The sequence below is a fragment of the Podarcis erhardii genome, assembly GCF_964252035.2.
Source record: "Podarcis erhardii genome assembly, chromosome: 9".
In the NCBI taxonomy this organism is placed as follows: domain Eukaryota; kingdom Metazoa; phylum Chordata; class Lepidosauria; order Squamata; family Lacertidae; genus Podarcis; species Podarcis erhardii.
The window spans coordinates 79056373-79072928 of NC_138512.1; the positions used below are offsets into that span (position 1 = coordinate 79056373).

A 16556-nucleotide genomic window follows, 5' to 3' on the forward strand; every position below is an offset into this window, starting at 1 on the left:
CTCGCCATTGGCCGCGCTGCCCGCCACTCACCTCCGCCCCGCCCACGCTCGGCGGCCCGCGACGGGGGAAGAGGACGGCCGCTCCGCCGGGCCGAGCTCCCATTGGCCGCTCTCCGCGACGTCGCGCCTTCCCTGCTTTCCTCTAGGCGCCCATTGGCCAGCCGCCCCCGTCCATCTCTCTCGGAGCGTTTCCCACCCGCCTACCCTCGCTTTGGCTCGCTTTCCGCTCAAAGGCGGCGAGGCCCCTGTCGAGCACTCGAGCGCTGATTGGCCGAGGGCTCTTTCTCGTAAGCCCGCCCTCCGTCTCCGCCCCTCGGCTCCGAAAGGCGGCGGGCGGGTGGCGTCCCCCACGTGGGGAGGCAGCGCGCGACTGCGATTGGGCTCTCGGCCGATCCGAACCACGCGCGGCGCAGGCTTGGATTGGGTGAAGTGCCTGCCGCTCAAAGTCGGGACTCAGCCAATCCGGGAAGGCCTCTGCGGACTGAACCATGGACGCAGGGGGGTGGGGGAGCGCAGAGAACAATGCCTTCTTCGTTTGCTGCGGCTGCATCCACTGGCTCCACCGGGGGGGGGGATTCCTGTCTGCTGTGTTTATAAGTTTTTATTTAAACGGGGCTGTGGTTGTTTTAACCCCACTCCTGAGCCAAACAAACACTCTATCCCTCTCCATCTGACACATGTCACAAAAGGAAAAGGGAACAGGGAGGGCAGAGGAGAAGCCGGAGCAAACACTTTTGTATTTTTCAGCTACAGAATAGCTGTAATGACCAACTGGAACAGGAAGATTTCAAGGCGAGAAAGAGCCAAAAGCCGCTCATCGTCCAGCAGTTTATTCATTCAGTTTTCATCCCATCCTTCCTCCCGGAAAGAGCTCTGGAGATGCACTCCAGTGTGTGGGGGGGGGGGGATGACTGTGGCAGACGTTGTGAACAGCTTTAAGGACCGTGGTGGAAAAACAGCATACAAACAGCAAGCAGCAAGAAAATGCAGGCAGTATAACTTAAGTTTCAAAAGGGTAAATTCCTCTAGGTTATTTTATAGAATCACAAAGATGGCTTGTTTAAGTCATGCGGTTGAAGCTTGGAGCATTCAGCTCAGACCTCCTGACTGGTAGCATTCACATGGTGGGAGAACAAAGAATTTGTCCACCCTTCTAAGGTGAGGGAATGTGACCTAGCCATACCTGGCAGGACTGCTTGCCCTATGGTCTTAATCCCTTCGTGCATTAGAGTTAAGCACATTGGTTATAGAAGGCAAATTTATCCCCCACCTCTGGAGGGCCAAAGGTTCCCCACATAGGAGTTGCATCATGGTTGGATGACTTTAATGTGCTGCACACTTTCTGAGGTGTGTTTGGAAACTTCAGCTGGAGAATGGTGAGCTGCAAGGGATGTTGGTCTCGGCTGCTGTATTTTTCTGGGACCAAAGTGCTGGCCATAAATGGTCCAAGGCTGGGATACCTAAAACACCCATTTCCCAAGAATCCCACTAATATTGGAGACTTGATTGCTGGAAGCCCACCATAGGGTTTTGCCATGCCCTGTCTCAGGAGACCTGTCTAGCTCCCCTCCTCTCCAACATGCTTCTACTGGCAGAAATATGTCTGCACTCCCACTGTCCCCATTTGGCTCCCCTTTGTCTACTCCTTGTTTGCTGACTTAGCTGGAATCTACACACACAAACACACATATATAAAGCTGTGAAATCGCTTTAAAAAAATTGAAAAATACCTTGAAAAAAATACATTGAATTTGCTATAGCTCACTTTTGCCATCTAGTGTCATATTTTTATGTTGCACTGTAAAGGTACCCCTGACCGTTCGGTCCAGTCTGGGGTTCCGCACTCATCTTGCTCTATTGGCCGAGGGAGTCGGCGTTTGTCTGCAGACAGTTTCCGGGTCATGTGGCCAGCAGGACTAAGCCGCTTCTGGCGAACCAGAGCAGCGGAGTGGTACCTATTTATCTACTTGCACTTTGAAATGCTTTCAAACTGCTGGGTGGGCAGGAGCTGGGACCGAGCAACAGGAGCTCATCCTGATCTGCAAGCCCTAGGCTCTGTAGACCACAGCGCCACCTGCGTCCCATGTTGCACTTTACAACACACTTAAAACGTTTCATTTACAGCTACATAGCTGAGTCCTTTAGGTTATCTGCAGGTTTCCGTGTTGGTTTATTTACAGGCATTTGGAGCTCAGCCTTAGCATGTGGTTCCAGGGCAGGTTACATATGTTGTTGTTGTTTAGTCGTTTAGTCATGTCCAACTCTTCGTGACCCCATGGACCAGAGCACGCCAGGCCCTCCTGTCTTCCACTGCCTCCCGCAGTTTGTTACATATAGCTCAAGGTTACATATAGCTCAAGGTTACATATAGCTCAAGGTTACATATAGCTCAGTGCAAATTCTGTAATGTGTAAATGTCATGAATCGTAATTCCTAAACCACTAGGCCATAAATTAAAGTGAATCAACAAACAGATATAGGAAACAATGTGGTGGTTGCTGGATTTTATTTATAGGATTTCTTACCCTAAGATCTTTCTTCACCACAAGCTCTCCAGACAGGTACCAACAACATAATCAGGCAAAACAAGTAAAGCAGTTCCAAAGAAAGTCATTAAAAAAACCCAACTTGTTGTGTAATGACTTTGGTGGTTTTTTTGGATCATGTTGTAAGGCACGAGTGCCTGATACTGGGACAGTAACATGGATTATAAATCTTGTTAATTAATTAAGAGGGGGCCTTCTTGGTGGCTACTCCCAGACTTTGGAAATTCCTGCCTAAAGAGGTTAGACAGGCAGGTTAAGAACTTTTTGTTCCAACAAGCTTTTGGGAACTGACTGCTTTTAATGAAAGGGCTGAGGCCATGCTATTTCTACTGTAATCTGTGGTCAGATGGGTGGGGTACAAGTAAACATGGTGAAACATCAAACATTAAAAGCTTCCCTAAAGAGGCCTGCCTTCAGATGTCTTCTAAAAGTCAGGTAGTTGTTTATTTCCTTGACATCTGGTGGGAGGGCGTTCCACAGGGCAGGCGCCACCACCGAGAAGGCCCTCGGAGCTGGACCTCAGTGTCCGGGCAGAACGATGGGGGTAGAGACGCTCCTTCAGGTATTTTTTTCAACAAAAAGCCTGGTGAGGTAGCTTGGGCTGAGGGGCAGTGGCTGGCCGAGTGCGGCGGGATTCGAACCCAGGTCTCTTCCAGGTCCCAAACCCACTAACCCTCGAATACCCCCTGGGCGCCAACAGCCTCTCGTGCGAAGAGCCCTGCCGAATCAAGCGGCCGCCCCGACCCCTTTCTCGCAGACGCCGCCATCGGGCTCCCGGGGGGTAGACTGCCTCTGCCTCTGGAGGCTCCACCAGTTAGGAGCAGGGGCGGCGGCGGCGGCGCCGAGAGCGCACGCGCAGGAAGGAGACGCGGAGCGCGCATGCGCCCTTCTCCAGATGTGCCTGAGAGAGAGAGACCGAGCGAGCGCGAGCGCATTTGTTCGGCCCCGCCCCCTCTGCCAATCGGCAGCCAGGGGCCTGCCGCGCACGCGCGCAGTACACCCCTCTCCGCGCCTGCGCGTGGCGCTCCGAGGGCGGTTGAGGCGGCGGCGGCGGCGGAAAGAGGCCTGGGCTGAGGTAAGCGGCGCAAGATGGCGGCCGAGGATGAGGGCGGGCGGGCGGGGAGGGAGGGTCCGCGCCTGAAGAGGCCTCGTTCTCCTTCCCCCGCTCGCCGCCTTGGCGGGAGAACTCTTCGTCCTCTGCCTGCGGGGCTTCTAGTCCTCAGGGAGGGAAAGAGCGGGCCCTCATTGGCTGCCCCCCCCCGGTAGGCCTTTCCTGTTGCCGGGCAGAAGCCGGAATGGAGGCTCCCCCGGGAGGAGGAGAGGGGTGTACCTGGTGTAATAATAATAATAATAATAATAATAATATGCATTTATTTATGCCCCGCCCATCTGGACGGGTTTCCCCAGCCACTATGGGCGGCTTCTAACAAAATATTAAAATACTGTACAATAATTAATCAAATATTAAGAGCTTCCCTCAACAGGGCTGCCTTGTTATTATTATTTATTGTTTTGTTGTTGCTACTACTACTACTACTACTACTACAGACCCTCCCAAGTGTCCCTGTTTTCCAGAAGCCATCCCAGTTTCTGATATGATCCCGGAATGTCCCATGTCCCTGTTTTCATGGGAGAAATGTTGGAGGGTATGGAGTGATCTGACCCCAGAGCTGTCGGAAAGCAATCCTGTAGAGGGAAGTTAATGATTTATTCTTATATTTTCTATCTGTTGAAAGCTGCCTAGAGTGGCTGGGGAAAGGCAGTCAGATGGGTGGGGTATAAAGAGTAAAATTATCATTACGGGATAGGACATCCCTATTTTCATTAGGGAAAGGTTGGAGGGCATGTTTCTGCCTTGGTCTGACCACGCTTGGAGTCCTGTGTTCAGTTCTGGGCACCACAGTTTAAGAATGTGATCAACAAGTTGGATTGTGTGCAGAAAAGAGCAACCCAGATGACCAAGGGTCTGGAAACCAATCCTGAGAAGGGAGCTGGGTATGTTCAGTCTGGAGAAGAGGAGACTGGTGAGATAGTTGCAATCAAAATTATTCAACCCCCAAGGCAAATTGGGCTTATTATCAAAATTTGCAGACTTTCAGTTGTTTGCCATGAGCAAATTTGCTTGCCTCTTCCTTAGCATGGTGTTCTTCTAGGGGAGCCTCATTGTCCACAACAGCAGAGGAGCTATCATTCTGGCCTCAGAAAGCAATAGTAAAATGCCCAAATGCCTCATCCCTCACCCTCTACCTCTCTCAATTTCTCTCGATCAGCCACCCTGGCCTCAAGGACAGCAGGCCAACAGTCATGCATGCGACGCACAGTGCAGTACACTGGAAAGCCTCTGCACACCTTCCTTTCTGATTACATTTTGTGTTTTTACTTTCAGCTTGGTGGTGGTGTCTGCTGTGAATTGCTGCAGATTTGGCATTTCCCTCTGTTGCGTCCTCCTCTGCAGCTTGTTCAGTTTAAGACCCAAGTGATCTCAGTAGTTGAACCCTGTTGCTTCTGACCATTCTGCCACACTTCATCCTTCCTTAAATTGGTCATAGGTGTAATTAGCCATGGTCAAGTCTAAAAAAAAGAAAAACCAACAGAAGGGGGGGAATTTTCGGGGTTACAGGTGGGGACCTAGAGGAAATATGCCCCCATGGATGAGAGGTCCTTGCCCAGGTGGCATGTGGGGACCCAGAAGAAATATGCCCCCATGGATGGGAGGTCCTTGTCCAGAGGACACATGGGGACCCGAAGGAGATATGACCCCATGGACTGGAGGTCCTTGTCCAGAGGACACATGGGGACCCGGAGGAAATATGCCCCCGTGGATGGGAGGTCATTGTCCAGATGACACATGGGGACCCGGAGGAAATATGCCCCCGTGGATGGGAGGTCATTGTCCAGATGACACATGGGGACCCGAAGGAGATATGACCCCATGGACCGGAGGTCCTTGTCCAGATGACACGTGGGGACCCGGGGGAGATATGACCCCATGGACTGGAGGTCCTTGTCCAGATGACACATGGCAACCCAGAAAGAAACGCAGAAAATATACGCAGCCAAATATGAGCGGCTCCTGTCCTAATATGTGTGATCCTAAAGAGAGCACGTCTTCTTCTAATGCACCTGACCAAAGGCAGTGTAGGACTTTTGGAGGGCCAGGAAAGTCGTCTTCTGGGATGGAAGGATGTGGCACTAACAGTCAGGAGAATGATCCATTGCCACCTGGTAATTGTAGCTCAGATCAGCCCACTTCAGAAAATGCTGCAGATACTCAGAGGCATTACACAGAAGAGAGTGCTGCAAGAATTCTCTCAAACTTTGGCTTATCTGCTAAAGATTTGGAGGAATTCGGCCACTATTCAGATGATCAGCTGAAGCCTGAAAACATGGCTATGATTCTGAGGGACATTGTTGAGCGCAAGAAGGCTCGTCAGTTGCCCACTTTATCTCAGGGCAAAGAAGAGGAAACCTCTGGCGGACAGGGTGGATCTGATTCCCTGGTGAAAAGTAAGTCCAGTTATGAATATGGCAGTAAGTGTGTAGAAACCAGGCTAACCAGTAATCCCATGAAGACTTCAGGGTTAAACTATGGCATTTTCTACCACATGATGCAGTGACAGCCACCAATGTGGATGACTTCAAAAGTGGATTAGACAAATTCAGAGAGTAAGGCTTGTTATGATGGTTGCTTGTTATGATGAGGGATGCAACCTCCAGGATTGTAGGATGGGCACATCTGTATACTAGTTGCTGGGGAACAGAAGCAGGCAGTGCAGCTGAGCTCTGCCCTTGCTTGTGATCTCTGCAGTACTGGCTGCTGGGCTGGATAGGCTGCTGGCCTGATCAGGTACCTGGGCTCTTTTTAAGCTCTTACAAACACTGGTGGAGAAGAAAGACAACAGTTGGGGTTCCAGGAAAGCACCATAGATATCTTGCCCTCACACACCCATGGGTTCTATAAGCAAGGAGGTTTTTTGGGGAGGGGGTGTTTTTTGTTGTTACAGTTATTTATATCCTGTCTTTCAGGATCAAAATCCTTCCAATCCGGTTTACAGGTAACATGAACCTACATTTTTTCAAAAAAAGATACCGTACTATAGAATCCCATCAGTATCCTGCCTACTGGGCAATGTCTGGCAGAATTATTTATTAGTTTGTTTATTTATTTCATTTCTATCCTACCTTTTTATCCAGGGACCTCGTGGGGGCGTACATGGCTCTCCCTCTTCTCTTTTTGTCCTCACAACTGCTCTGTGTGATAGGTTAGGTTGAGAGGCAGGCATTGTGGCCGAGTGGATATTTGAACCCTGGTCTCCCAGCTCTGTATCCAACACTAACCACTACACCACTGTGGATCTTCAGAATGGCCCTGGAGGATGGGAGGGGTTCAGCTGGAAAAGACCCTGATGTATTATTTGCTTACTGTCCCCTGCGCAGAGTAGTTGATGGGAAATGATCTTTTTGGGGGGCGAGAAGGAGATATCCAGTAGGAGCAAGCTCCAAGGTGGCCTTTGCCATTGGCATCCTCTCTCCTGGAATTTCGTTGGCATCCATCTGTGTTGCATAACAGAATCATGCCTTCCTTCAGCAGGACCTGTGGTACCTTCAGTGGCTCAACCCGCAACAACACCTGCGGCTTCGTTGATGCCTCAGTCTTCAGGATCTCCGTCTCCGTCAATGATGAACGATTATCATGCTGTGTCACCAACAGTACTTCCACACGTGTGTTCTCTGTGTAAAATAGAATGTGCAGATATGACAGTGAGTTCTTTGTTTTTGCAGAAAAAAAGTGCACACGGTTGTATTGAGCTCAGGATGAGTGCATTTTCCACTCTTGCTTTCAAGCAGATCTTACGCTATGAGGAGTGGTTGTTGTTATCCTGGGGAAGTCAACATGAGTGAGCTCCAAATCTTGTTGGACAGCATCACTGCAGCATATCTCCCCTCCCCTAATCCCCAAGGAGACATCTCTGCCACCTCAGGGCACCATGAATCCCCACATCCAGAAAGCCCATTTGGCATCGGTGGGATTCAAACCTGACACCATGTCTGGAGACTCTGTCTTATCTGACTTTGAGCTGCTGTTGTCTATTTTAATATTAAATGCATTGCACAGTATTGAACATTGTCCACAGTTAAACTCATACACAGGATTGAAGGGCAGGTGAGTGTGTTTCTACTCTGCTGTAGAAACTCAGATATACAGTGGTGCCCCGCAAGACGAATGCCTCGCAAGACGAAAAACCCGCTAGACGAAAGGGTTTTCCGTTTTTTGAGGCGCTTCGCAAGACGAATTTCCCTATGGGCTTGCTTCGCAAGAAGAAAGCCCATAGGGAAATCTCCGGGGACCTCTTTTAAATGCTGGCGGTGGGGAGCAAAGCCTTTCCCCCCCCTCCAGCCTTCAGAAGAGGTCCAGGAAGGCCGGCGGGGGCCGAAAGGCTTTGCTCCCCACCGCCAGCATTTTAAAAGCGGTCCGGGATAGCAGGGAAGCGCTTCCCACTATCCCGGACGGCTTTTGAAGGCCGGGGGGGGAGCAAAGACTTTCGCCCCCCCGCCGGCCTTCAGAACAGGTCCTGGACCTCTTCTGAAGGCCGGCAGGGGGCAAAAGTCTTTGCTCCCCCCTGCCAGCCTGCCTTCCCGGGAGAGCGGAGAAACGCGCGTTTCTCCGCTTTCCCGGACGGCTTTTGAAGTCCGCTGTCCGGGGCGATCTTAAAATGCTGGTGGGCGGCAGCGCTGTCGCCTGCCAGCATTTTAAAAAACTCCGGGACAGCGGAGGACTTCTCCGCTGTCCGGGGCGATCTTAAAATGCTGGTGGGCGGCAGCGCTGTCGCCTGCCAGCATTTTAAAAAACTCCGGGACAGCGGAGGACTTCTCCGCTGTCCGGGGCGATCTTAAAATGCTGGTGGGCAGCAGCGAAGGCTTCTCTGCCGCCCACCAGCATTTTAAGATCGCCCCGGACAGCGGAGCAGTCCTCCGCTGTCCGGGGTTTTTTTTAAATGCTGGCAGGTGGCAGCGAAGGCTTCTCTGCCGCCCACCAGCATTTTAAGATCGCCCCGGACAGCGGAGCTTCTGGCTGATGGCCGCAGTAGATGGGATGCTGGACTAGGTGACACTTGGTTCTCATTTAGCATCCAGGCTTTTTTGTGTTCTCATGCTGATTTCTTCCCTCCCTCCCTCCTTCCCTGTAGGGCTGGAATCTGCACGTGCGCACTGCTGCACACTCTGGGAAATGTGATGAGCTACGCCAACGGTAAGGCCTTTCATTTTAATTTATTGGGAATAGATTGAGGATTTGAAATGGTTTGGAAATGTGACTGCCTGGATACCTCAGGGCTTTGCTAAAAGCAGCATAGCCATTGCTTACATGCCTTGCCACAAACCTCAGCCAAGGAAGTTGTGGGAGCTCAGAAGCTCAGAGGCGTCTCATCTTGCATTCTGTGGCTTTTAGATGCCTGTGGAGCATGAGCAGAGTTTTACGATGTGTGGCTTTGGGACAGCTGGGACCTGTCTCGTTTCAGGGAGCTTTTGGAATACTGGGTCCAAGAGTCAGGGAATCCTCATGGAATCGCCTTTAAACTTCCCCAGAAGATCAGTAGTAAGAGATCAATAATTTGGACAAAAGGGAGAGAAGTACTTGACAGTTTTAGAAACTTGCCTGAATGATAATGGAATGGAGTACATGTACTGTGTCAAATGAATAACACAGCTGTTTTGCTGGCTTTTCTTGAAACAGGCATCCTGAGTGGAATCCAGAAGAATGCTCTTCGTTACAGAGGTAACCTTTTAATCTCAACATGAATACTTAGTAATGAGAATTAGGCTGCAGTAATCTCATCCTTGACAGTACCCCCCCACCTCAACCCCCCCCCCCCCCGGGATTAATATTTTCCGCCCTAGGTTACTGGTTGTCACTGACCAGTATATGTAGCAGCTGCTTAACTCAGACTTAACATTGATCAGGCTTGATGGGGGGAGAATTTTCACTCTGCTGGAACCCTTGGGTCCCCACACTCCTGTGGGGTTTTTTGGGGGGTGCGCTGAACTCTGGTGCTGCCCTCCAAGCCTCTCTGCCAGCTCCGTGTCGTGGACGACACTCAGCACACCGCCATTGTCCTCTGCAGCAGACTGGAAGTCAGGAGCTGCTTAACTCAGACTGCAGGCCCTCATGTCTTCGTTCTAAGGCTCCAGGGGCCACCTGGCTGAGCAGCTGTGGGTTGCGCTGCAGCTCAGCCACTAGCAGGCAGGTAGCCATTCCCAGTGCAGGTGGCAGCCATAATTTCCTGGTATGAAGCTGGGGATTCTGTTCCCAGCATCTGGGTTCTTTTAGTTATTAGATGCTGCAGGCCCATCAGCCGTATTCTGTAGGCTTTTGATGCTTTTAGCTTTAACCCTGAGAATTCCTATTTCTAGTTGGTTTCCATTTGCAAAAATAACATCTTGGCAGATCTGATTTCTCCTTTTAAATTTGAAAAAGAGAAGTCATTCAACTCCTGTTTTTTCTGCCTTTTGCAGACATGAAGGCGACAAGAAAGAAAAACATATTCCAATGCCATGCTCTACCAGTTCAAACCCAAACACTTCACAGCACTCAATCCCTGGCCATGCCTTGAGTCAGACTCGGTCACGATCTAGGAGCCCTGGGCCCCACAGCAAACAGTCACGATCTAGGAGCCCCAGATGTAGGTCCAGGTCTTCAGAGCGACCAAGCTCCCCCAGCTCGAGTTCTCAAAGCTCTTTTAGCCAGAAGAGACAACTGAGAAAATCAACTAGATCTCCAGGTAAGGTAGATGTTACAGATGCTTCATTAACTGGCCTTTGGTTTTTTGTAAGCAGGATTACGGTATGTGTGTGATAATGGCAGGCGTGTTGCAGTGGCTTTGGCTCAGTGAATACTTTGTTCTGTTCTGGGGCTTTTTTCCTGGCTTTGTCATTGCGTCAGTATAATGCCTGCCAAGGAGACCAAGCCTGTTCCTATATTGGATTGTGTAAGTGACTCTGCAACCCATTTCAAAAGGGGATGTTGGTTGATCTCAACCATTTCACTCCTCTGGTGTTTTCCCCCACCCACTCTGTAGTTTTTACAGTTGCTTAGTACAATGATCTTCTTGCACTCATGCTATGCAGGGTAGAACTTGGGTGCAAATTCAGCAGTGACCAAGGATCAGGGGAGATATTCTGCTGCTTCCCTGCAGTATTGTTGCCAAAGGTTTTGCAGTAGAGCGTTGATAAACGGGGGGGTGGGGGGTGGTATTGGTTCCATTTTGCTCTTGTTTTTATTTTGTAACTTTTGGGTTTTAAATCTTGTATTTTTATGTTGTGAACTGCCCTGAGATGTATGGATGGAGGGCGGTATACCAATTTAATCAATACTACTGCTTGGTATTTAATCAATACTACCCACTTGGTATTTTTTACAGTTGCTTAGTACAATGATCTTCTTGCACTCATGCTATGCAGGGTAGACCTTTGTTGCAAGGGGTGGTGGTATTGGTTCCATTTTGTTCTTGTTTCTATTTTGTATGTTTTGGGTTTTTAATCTTGTATTTTTATGTTGTGAACCGCCCTGAGATGGATGGAGGGCGGTATACCAATTTAATACTATTGTTAATAATAATAATAAGCCACTTGCTTTTTCTCCCCCTCTTTAGCGTCGTCTGCAGAAGCAGGAAGCTCCAGGGAACCTCCAGCCAAATCTGATGTGGCAGAACAACCACCCAAGAAGTCAGACCATACACTGCAGACAAATCCTGGCCATCAGGAGCCGCCCAAGAAGGAGGCCGCAACGCGGGAAAAAGGAGACCAGCAACCTCCATCCAAATCTGATGTGGCAGAACAACCACCCAGCAAGTCAGACCATCCACTGCAGACAAATCCCAGCCATCAAGAGCTGCCCAAGAAGGAGGCAGCAATGGAGGAGCAAGCAGACCAGCAACCTCCAGCGAAATCTGATGTGGCTGAACAACCACCCAACAAGTCAGAGCATCCACTGCAGACAAATCCTGGCCACCAGGAGCCGCCCAAGAAGGGGGCCACAACGCGGGAAAAAGGAGACCAGCAACCTCCAGCGAAATCCGATGTGGCAGAACAACCACCCAACAAGTCAGAGCGTCCCCTGCTGACAAATCCCAGCCATCAGGAGCTGCCCAAGAAGGAGGCAGCAATGGAGGAGGAAGCAGACCGGCAACCTCCAGCCAAATCTGATGTGGCAGAACTCGTACCCAAGTCAGACCATCCACCACAGACAAATCTCGGCCATGAGGAGCTGCCCAAGAAAGAGGCAGCAACTCAGGAAGAAGGAGACCAGCAAAAGGAGACCAGGAAGAAGACCAGGACAAGGAAACGAGGAAAAAGGAGACCAGCAAAATCTAATGTGGCAAAACCTCCAGCCAAATTTGATGTGGCAGAACAGCCACCCAGCAAGTCAGGCCATCCACTGCAGACAAATCCCGACCATCAGGAGCTGCCCAAGATGGAGGCAGCAACGCAGGAACAAGGAGACCGGCAACCTCCAGCCAAATCTGATGTGGCAGAACAGCCACCCAGCAAGTCAGACCATCCACTGCAGACAAATCCCGGCCATCAGGAGCTGCCCATGATGGAGGCAGCAACGCAGGAACAAGGAGACCGGCAACCTCCATCCAAATCTGATGTGGCAGAACAGCCACCCAGCAAGTCAGACCATCCACTGCAGACAAATCCCGGCCATCAGGAGCTGCCCATGATGGAGGCAGCAACGCAGGAACAAGGAGACCGGCAACCTCCAGCCAAATCTGATGTGGCAGAACAGCCACCCAGCAAGTCAGACCATCCACTGCAGACAAATCCCGGCCATCAGGAGCTGCCCATGATGGAGGCAGCAACGCAGGAACAAGGAGACCGGCAACCTCCAGCCAAATCTGATGTGGCAGAACAGCCACCCAGCAAGTCAGACCATCCACTGCAGACAAATCCCGGCCATCAGGAGCTGCCCATGATGGAGGCAGCAACGCAGGAACAAGGAGACCGGCAACCTCCATCCAAATCTGATGTGGCAGAACAGCCACCCAGCAAGCCAGACCATCCACTGCAGACAAATCCCGGCCATCAGGAGCTTCCCAAGAAGGAGGCAACAATGCAGGAACAAGGAGACCGCCAACGTGAAGATCAGTTGCGCTTGTCGTTGACGCCTCTTATAGAACAAAGTGTCATGCAGGCCCTGTCACAGCTGCAGCCTGGAGGCGCAGTGGGTGGGGGACTCCCCCAAGGAACAAGCTTGCCCCCCGTTGTGCAGATCGATCCAGCATCCCTTGTCTCCATGATGCAGCTGGTTGCAACCCAGGTGGTGCAAGCTGCCTTAGCCTCCAAGGAGGTCTCAAGTGTGCGGGAAAGCCCAAGTGTGGCTGGCCCAAGCCCCCAGTTAAGTATCCCTGCAGGAAGCGAAGAAAAGAAGCAGGAGAGCAGTCAGGAAGTGGTGCCAGGAGTCGTTCCTCCTTGCTCAGGTGAGGAGTTGTCGGGAAGGGGGCTGAGGGTGGGTCTGGCTGTAGAGGGAGGTTGTTCTGTGTTGGAGATAGCCGTCAAGACTTGCATTGGTGATATAATGCACAATCCCTGCTCCAGTTCAGGACTGCCCTGAGATCCCGCCGGCTTCTCTGGTAGTGGTGAACACACCTGTGCTGTTGCTTCTGGGTTGCAGGGATCCTTTCTGCAATCCGTTGGTCCGGGCGACTGGTTCCTTTTGTGGCATACCGAATACACAATGATATGTGATTTTACTGATTTATGGTTACATTTCTATCCTCCGATGAGCTCAAGGTGGCATACATGGTTCTCCCCCTCCTCATTTCACCCCACAACAACCCTGAGAGCCAGTGTGGTGTAGTGGTTAAGAGCAGTGGACTCGTAATCTGGTGAACCGGGTTCGATTCTCTGTTCCTCCACATGCAGCTGCTGGGTGACCTTGGGCCAGTCACAATTCTCTGAAGTCTCTCAGCCTCACTCACTTCACAGAGTGTTTGTTGTGGGAGAGGAAGGGAAAGGAGAATGTTAGCCACTTTGAGACTCCTTAGGGTAGTGATAAAGCCAGATATCAAATCCAAACTCTTCTTCAACATCACCCACTGAGTTTAAAGCTGAGTGGGGATTTGAACTCGGGTCTCCCTGGCCCTAGTCCAGCACTTCACCACGCTGGCTCTTGGGCCAGTGAGGAAAAATGCTAGTTGAGGCTTCAAGAGCTGTGCCAGGAGAGCTGGCGCATTTCTGTTTAGGTGTTCTCATTTCTGTGGATGGATCTCTTGTGATTCAAATACAGCTTGATGGAGAAGCAAGCGATTCTCAAGGAAACGGAAGTAATGAAGTCAGATCAGGGTTGTGTCAGAGCACATGTTGCTTATATTGTGGTTTGAGGTTTTGCTGAACAGCAAGCTACAGATGTTCCTGGTATGGTAACTGAGTAAGAAAGGCTTGCGTGAATTTATTAATCCTCCAGTGCTCTTTAGCACATAGTTTGTGGATAGTATCAAATCTAGATATTTTGCTAAGGGTCAGGGATGATGGGAGTTGGGAGTCCTGCATTGCTGGGGTTGGGCTACAGGACTCTTGGGGACTTCTCCAACTCTACAGTTCTAGGATTCCATTCACAGCACCTGGATGGCACCAGGATCCTCTATTCTTGACATAGGCCAACACTGCCATGGACATGGAGTGAGTCAGAGATTTGCTTGCAGGTCACCAGTCTGGGTGATTGAAAAGCAGAGGGAGGCAACCAAAGGCCCAGGGCCCGGTTGCAGCCCAATCGCCTTCTCAATCCAGCCCTCGGATGGTCTGGGAATCAGCGTGTTTTGACATGAGTAGAATGTGTCCTTTTACTTAAATTGCATCTCTGGGTTATTTGTGGGGCAAAGGAATTTGTTCATTCCCCTCCCCCAAATATAGTCCGGCCCACCACATGGTCTGAGGGACGGTGGAATGGCCCACTGCTGAAAAGGTTTGCTGACCCCTGTTGAAGAGGATTGGAAATGTACCAGAGATCAAGAGCCTCATGGCCTACCAACTTAGCTATATAGACTGCGCACAAAAGGGCACGTTGACTTTGTTTCTGTTTAGTTGCAGCCCCTGCCCATAAGGTTTTCTGGACACAGTTGTGTGCTGTGCAAGGAAGCGCATGCTGGCGTCCGGGAGAGAATCCCACCTTGGGCTGGGTCACAGGCTGCATGTCGTGTGGCTGGGTTAGGAGGACATGCATGATTTGGGAGCGGCTGGTGCCTCCAGATGTTATCCAGTAGCTGGGCGAGAATAACTTGGGCACGCAGAAAGGCATAGAGCTCAACTCTTGGCAATGTTGGATCCACCTGAGCTCAGTATTTTCGATACCATTATTCCTCAAACTTGAATTCCCAGCTGTTGTTGGACTACAACTCCCATCATACATAGCTAGCAGGACTAGTGATCCGGGATGGTGGGGGTTGTAGTCCAATGGCAGCTGGAATTCCAAGTTTGAGAAAAAATGGTCTACACGGACTGGTGGCTTCAGGCAGGGAGTCTCTCCCAGCCCTTTTTGGAGATGATGGGAACTGAACCTGGGACCTTTTGGTGCTGGAAGCTGCATCATCCTGAGTCAGACCACTGGTCCATTTAGCGTAATATTGCCTCATTGACTGGCAGAAGCTCTCCAGGGTTTCAGGCATGGAATGCCATTAGCCCAATGGCCTCAGCCCTGTATACCTGAAGGAGTGACTTCACCCCTGTTGCTCGGCCTGGATATTGAGGTCCAGTTCCGAGGGCCTTCTGGCAGTCCACTCATTGCTGGAAGTGAAGATACAGGGAAACAGGGAGAGGGACTTCCTGGTAGTGGCGCCTGCCCTGTGGAACACCTTTCTGTCACTTGTCAAAGAGATAGGAATTCTGAAGGCAGCCCTGTATCGGGAAGCTTTTAATGTTTGTCACTGTATTTTTGTTGAAGCTGCATTGAGCGGCTGGGGCAACCCAGTCAGATGGGCAGGGTAGAAGAAATAAATTGTTGTTTCATTGTTTTTGTTTCAATTACTTATTTGTCCTTTTTTCTTGTGAGCCATCCTGAGATCACTTGTTAAAAGGCAGTACAGTGGTACCTCGGGTTAAGTACTTAATTCGTTCCGGAGGTCCGTTCTTAACCTGAAACTGTTCTTAACCTGAAGCACCACTTTAGCTAATGGGGCCTCCTGCTGCCACCACGATGCCAGAGCACGATTTCAGTTCTCATCCTGAAGCAACATTCTTAACCCGAGGTACTATTTCTGGGTTAGCGGAGTCTGTAACCTGGAGCGCATGTAACCCGAGGTACAACTGTATATATATCTAATATATTATTATTATCATCATCATCATTATTTGGAGATGCTGCTGGGGATTGAACCTGGGAACTTCTGCACACATAGCAGGTGATCTGCCACTCCATGACATGGGACTTCAGGTGTGAGGCTGGTGGGTGAGGCTTGGGGAAAACAGTGTCATAGGTCAAACTGAGGCCTGTGCCGGAACAGAATAAGCTTGTTGGCTGGAGATTTCCTATGTCAGCCATAAAAGGAGCAGGGAAGGGAGCAATGAATCTAGCAGGCTGCTGTGAAGCTCTGTATTCAACTGCTAAAGGGACTTGAATTCAGGTGGCACTGATTTTGGGAGAGCAAGGGTTCCGTTCTGAAAGGAAAGGAGCAGATTTCTTGACTATCGGTGACCTAAGATATTTGGGCGGGGAGGGTGGCTGGCTGGCTAAGCTGGCCTCCCCTGATGATGCTCAATTGTAACTCCCATCATCCTCGCTTCCTAGCCTTGCTGGCCAGGGCTGTTGGGAGTTGAAGTCCAGCAACCTCTGGAGTGCCAGAAATTAGCTACCCAGGTTTAGGGCCAGGGCTGTGATGTAGGAATTTTTGGAACAGCTAGGCACCTGCGTACAAACCCCTGACACAAAACTAAAACGTGAGAGAGGGCACTTGCTCTTCATGCAAAAGGCCTCAGGTTAATGTGTAATTATCCAGTTTGTGGGTGGAGTAGGTTGGA

General features: G+C 50.6%; 2 protein-coding genes across 2 annotated transcripts in view; both read left to right on the forward strand.

Moving 5' to 3' along the window:
- Positions 1-3586: 3586 nt before the first annotated feature.
- Positions 3587-16556, forward strand: part of LOC309350125 (uncharacterized protein) — a 64716-nt gene continuing 51746 nt past the window's right edge. The window contains exons 1-4 of the mRNA XM_081876794.1: positions 3587-3621; positions 4933-6053; positions 7135-7307; positions 8735-8796. Of these exons, the coding sequence (XP_081732920.1) occupies positions 5108-6053; positions 7135-7307; positions 8735-8796 (1181 nt within the window). The 5' untranslated portion in view covers positions 3587-3621; positions 4933-5107. The remainder of the gene's footprint in view (positions 3622-4932; positions 6054-7134; positions 7308-8734; positions 8797-16556) is intronic.
- LOC309350566 (uncharacterized protein) overlaps positions 9240-16556 on the forward strand; it is a gene marked incomplete at its 5' end in the record, with an annotated part of 32528 nt that continues 25211 nt past the window's right edge. The window contains 2 exons of the mRNA XM_081877530.1: positions 9240-9321; positions 11195-13024. Coding sequence (XP_081733656.1) covers positions 9240-9321; positions 11195-13024 — 1912 coding nt within the window. The remainder of the gene's footprint in view (positions 9322-11194; positions 13025-16556) is intronic.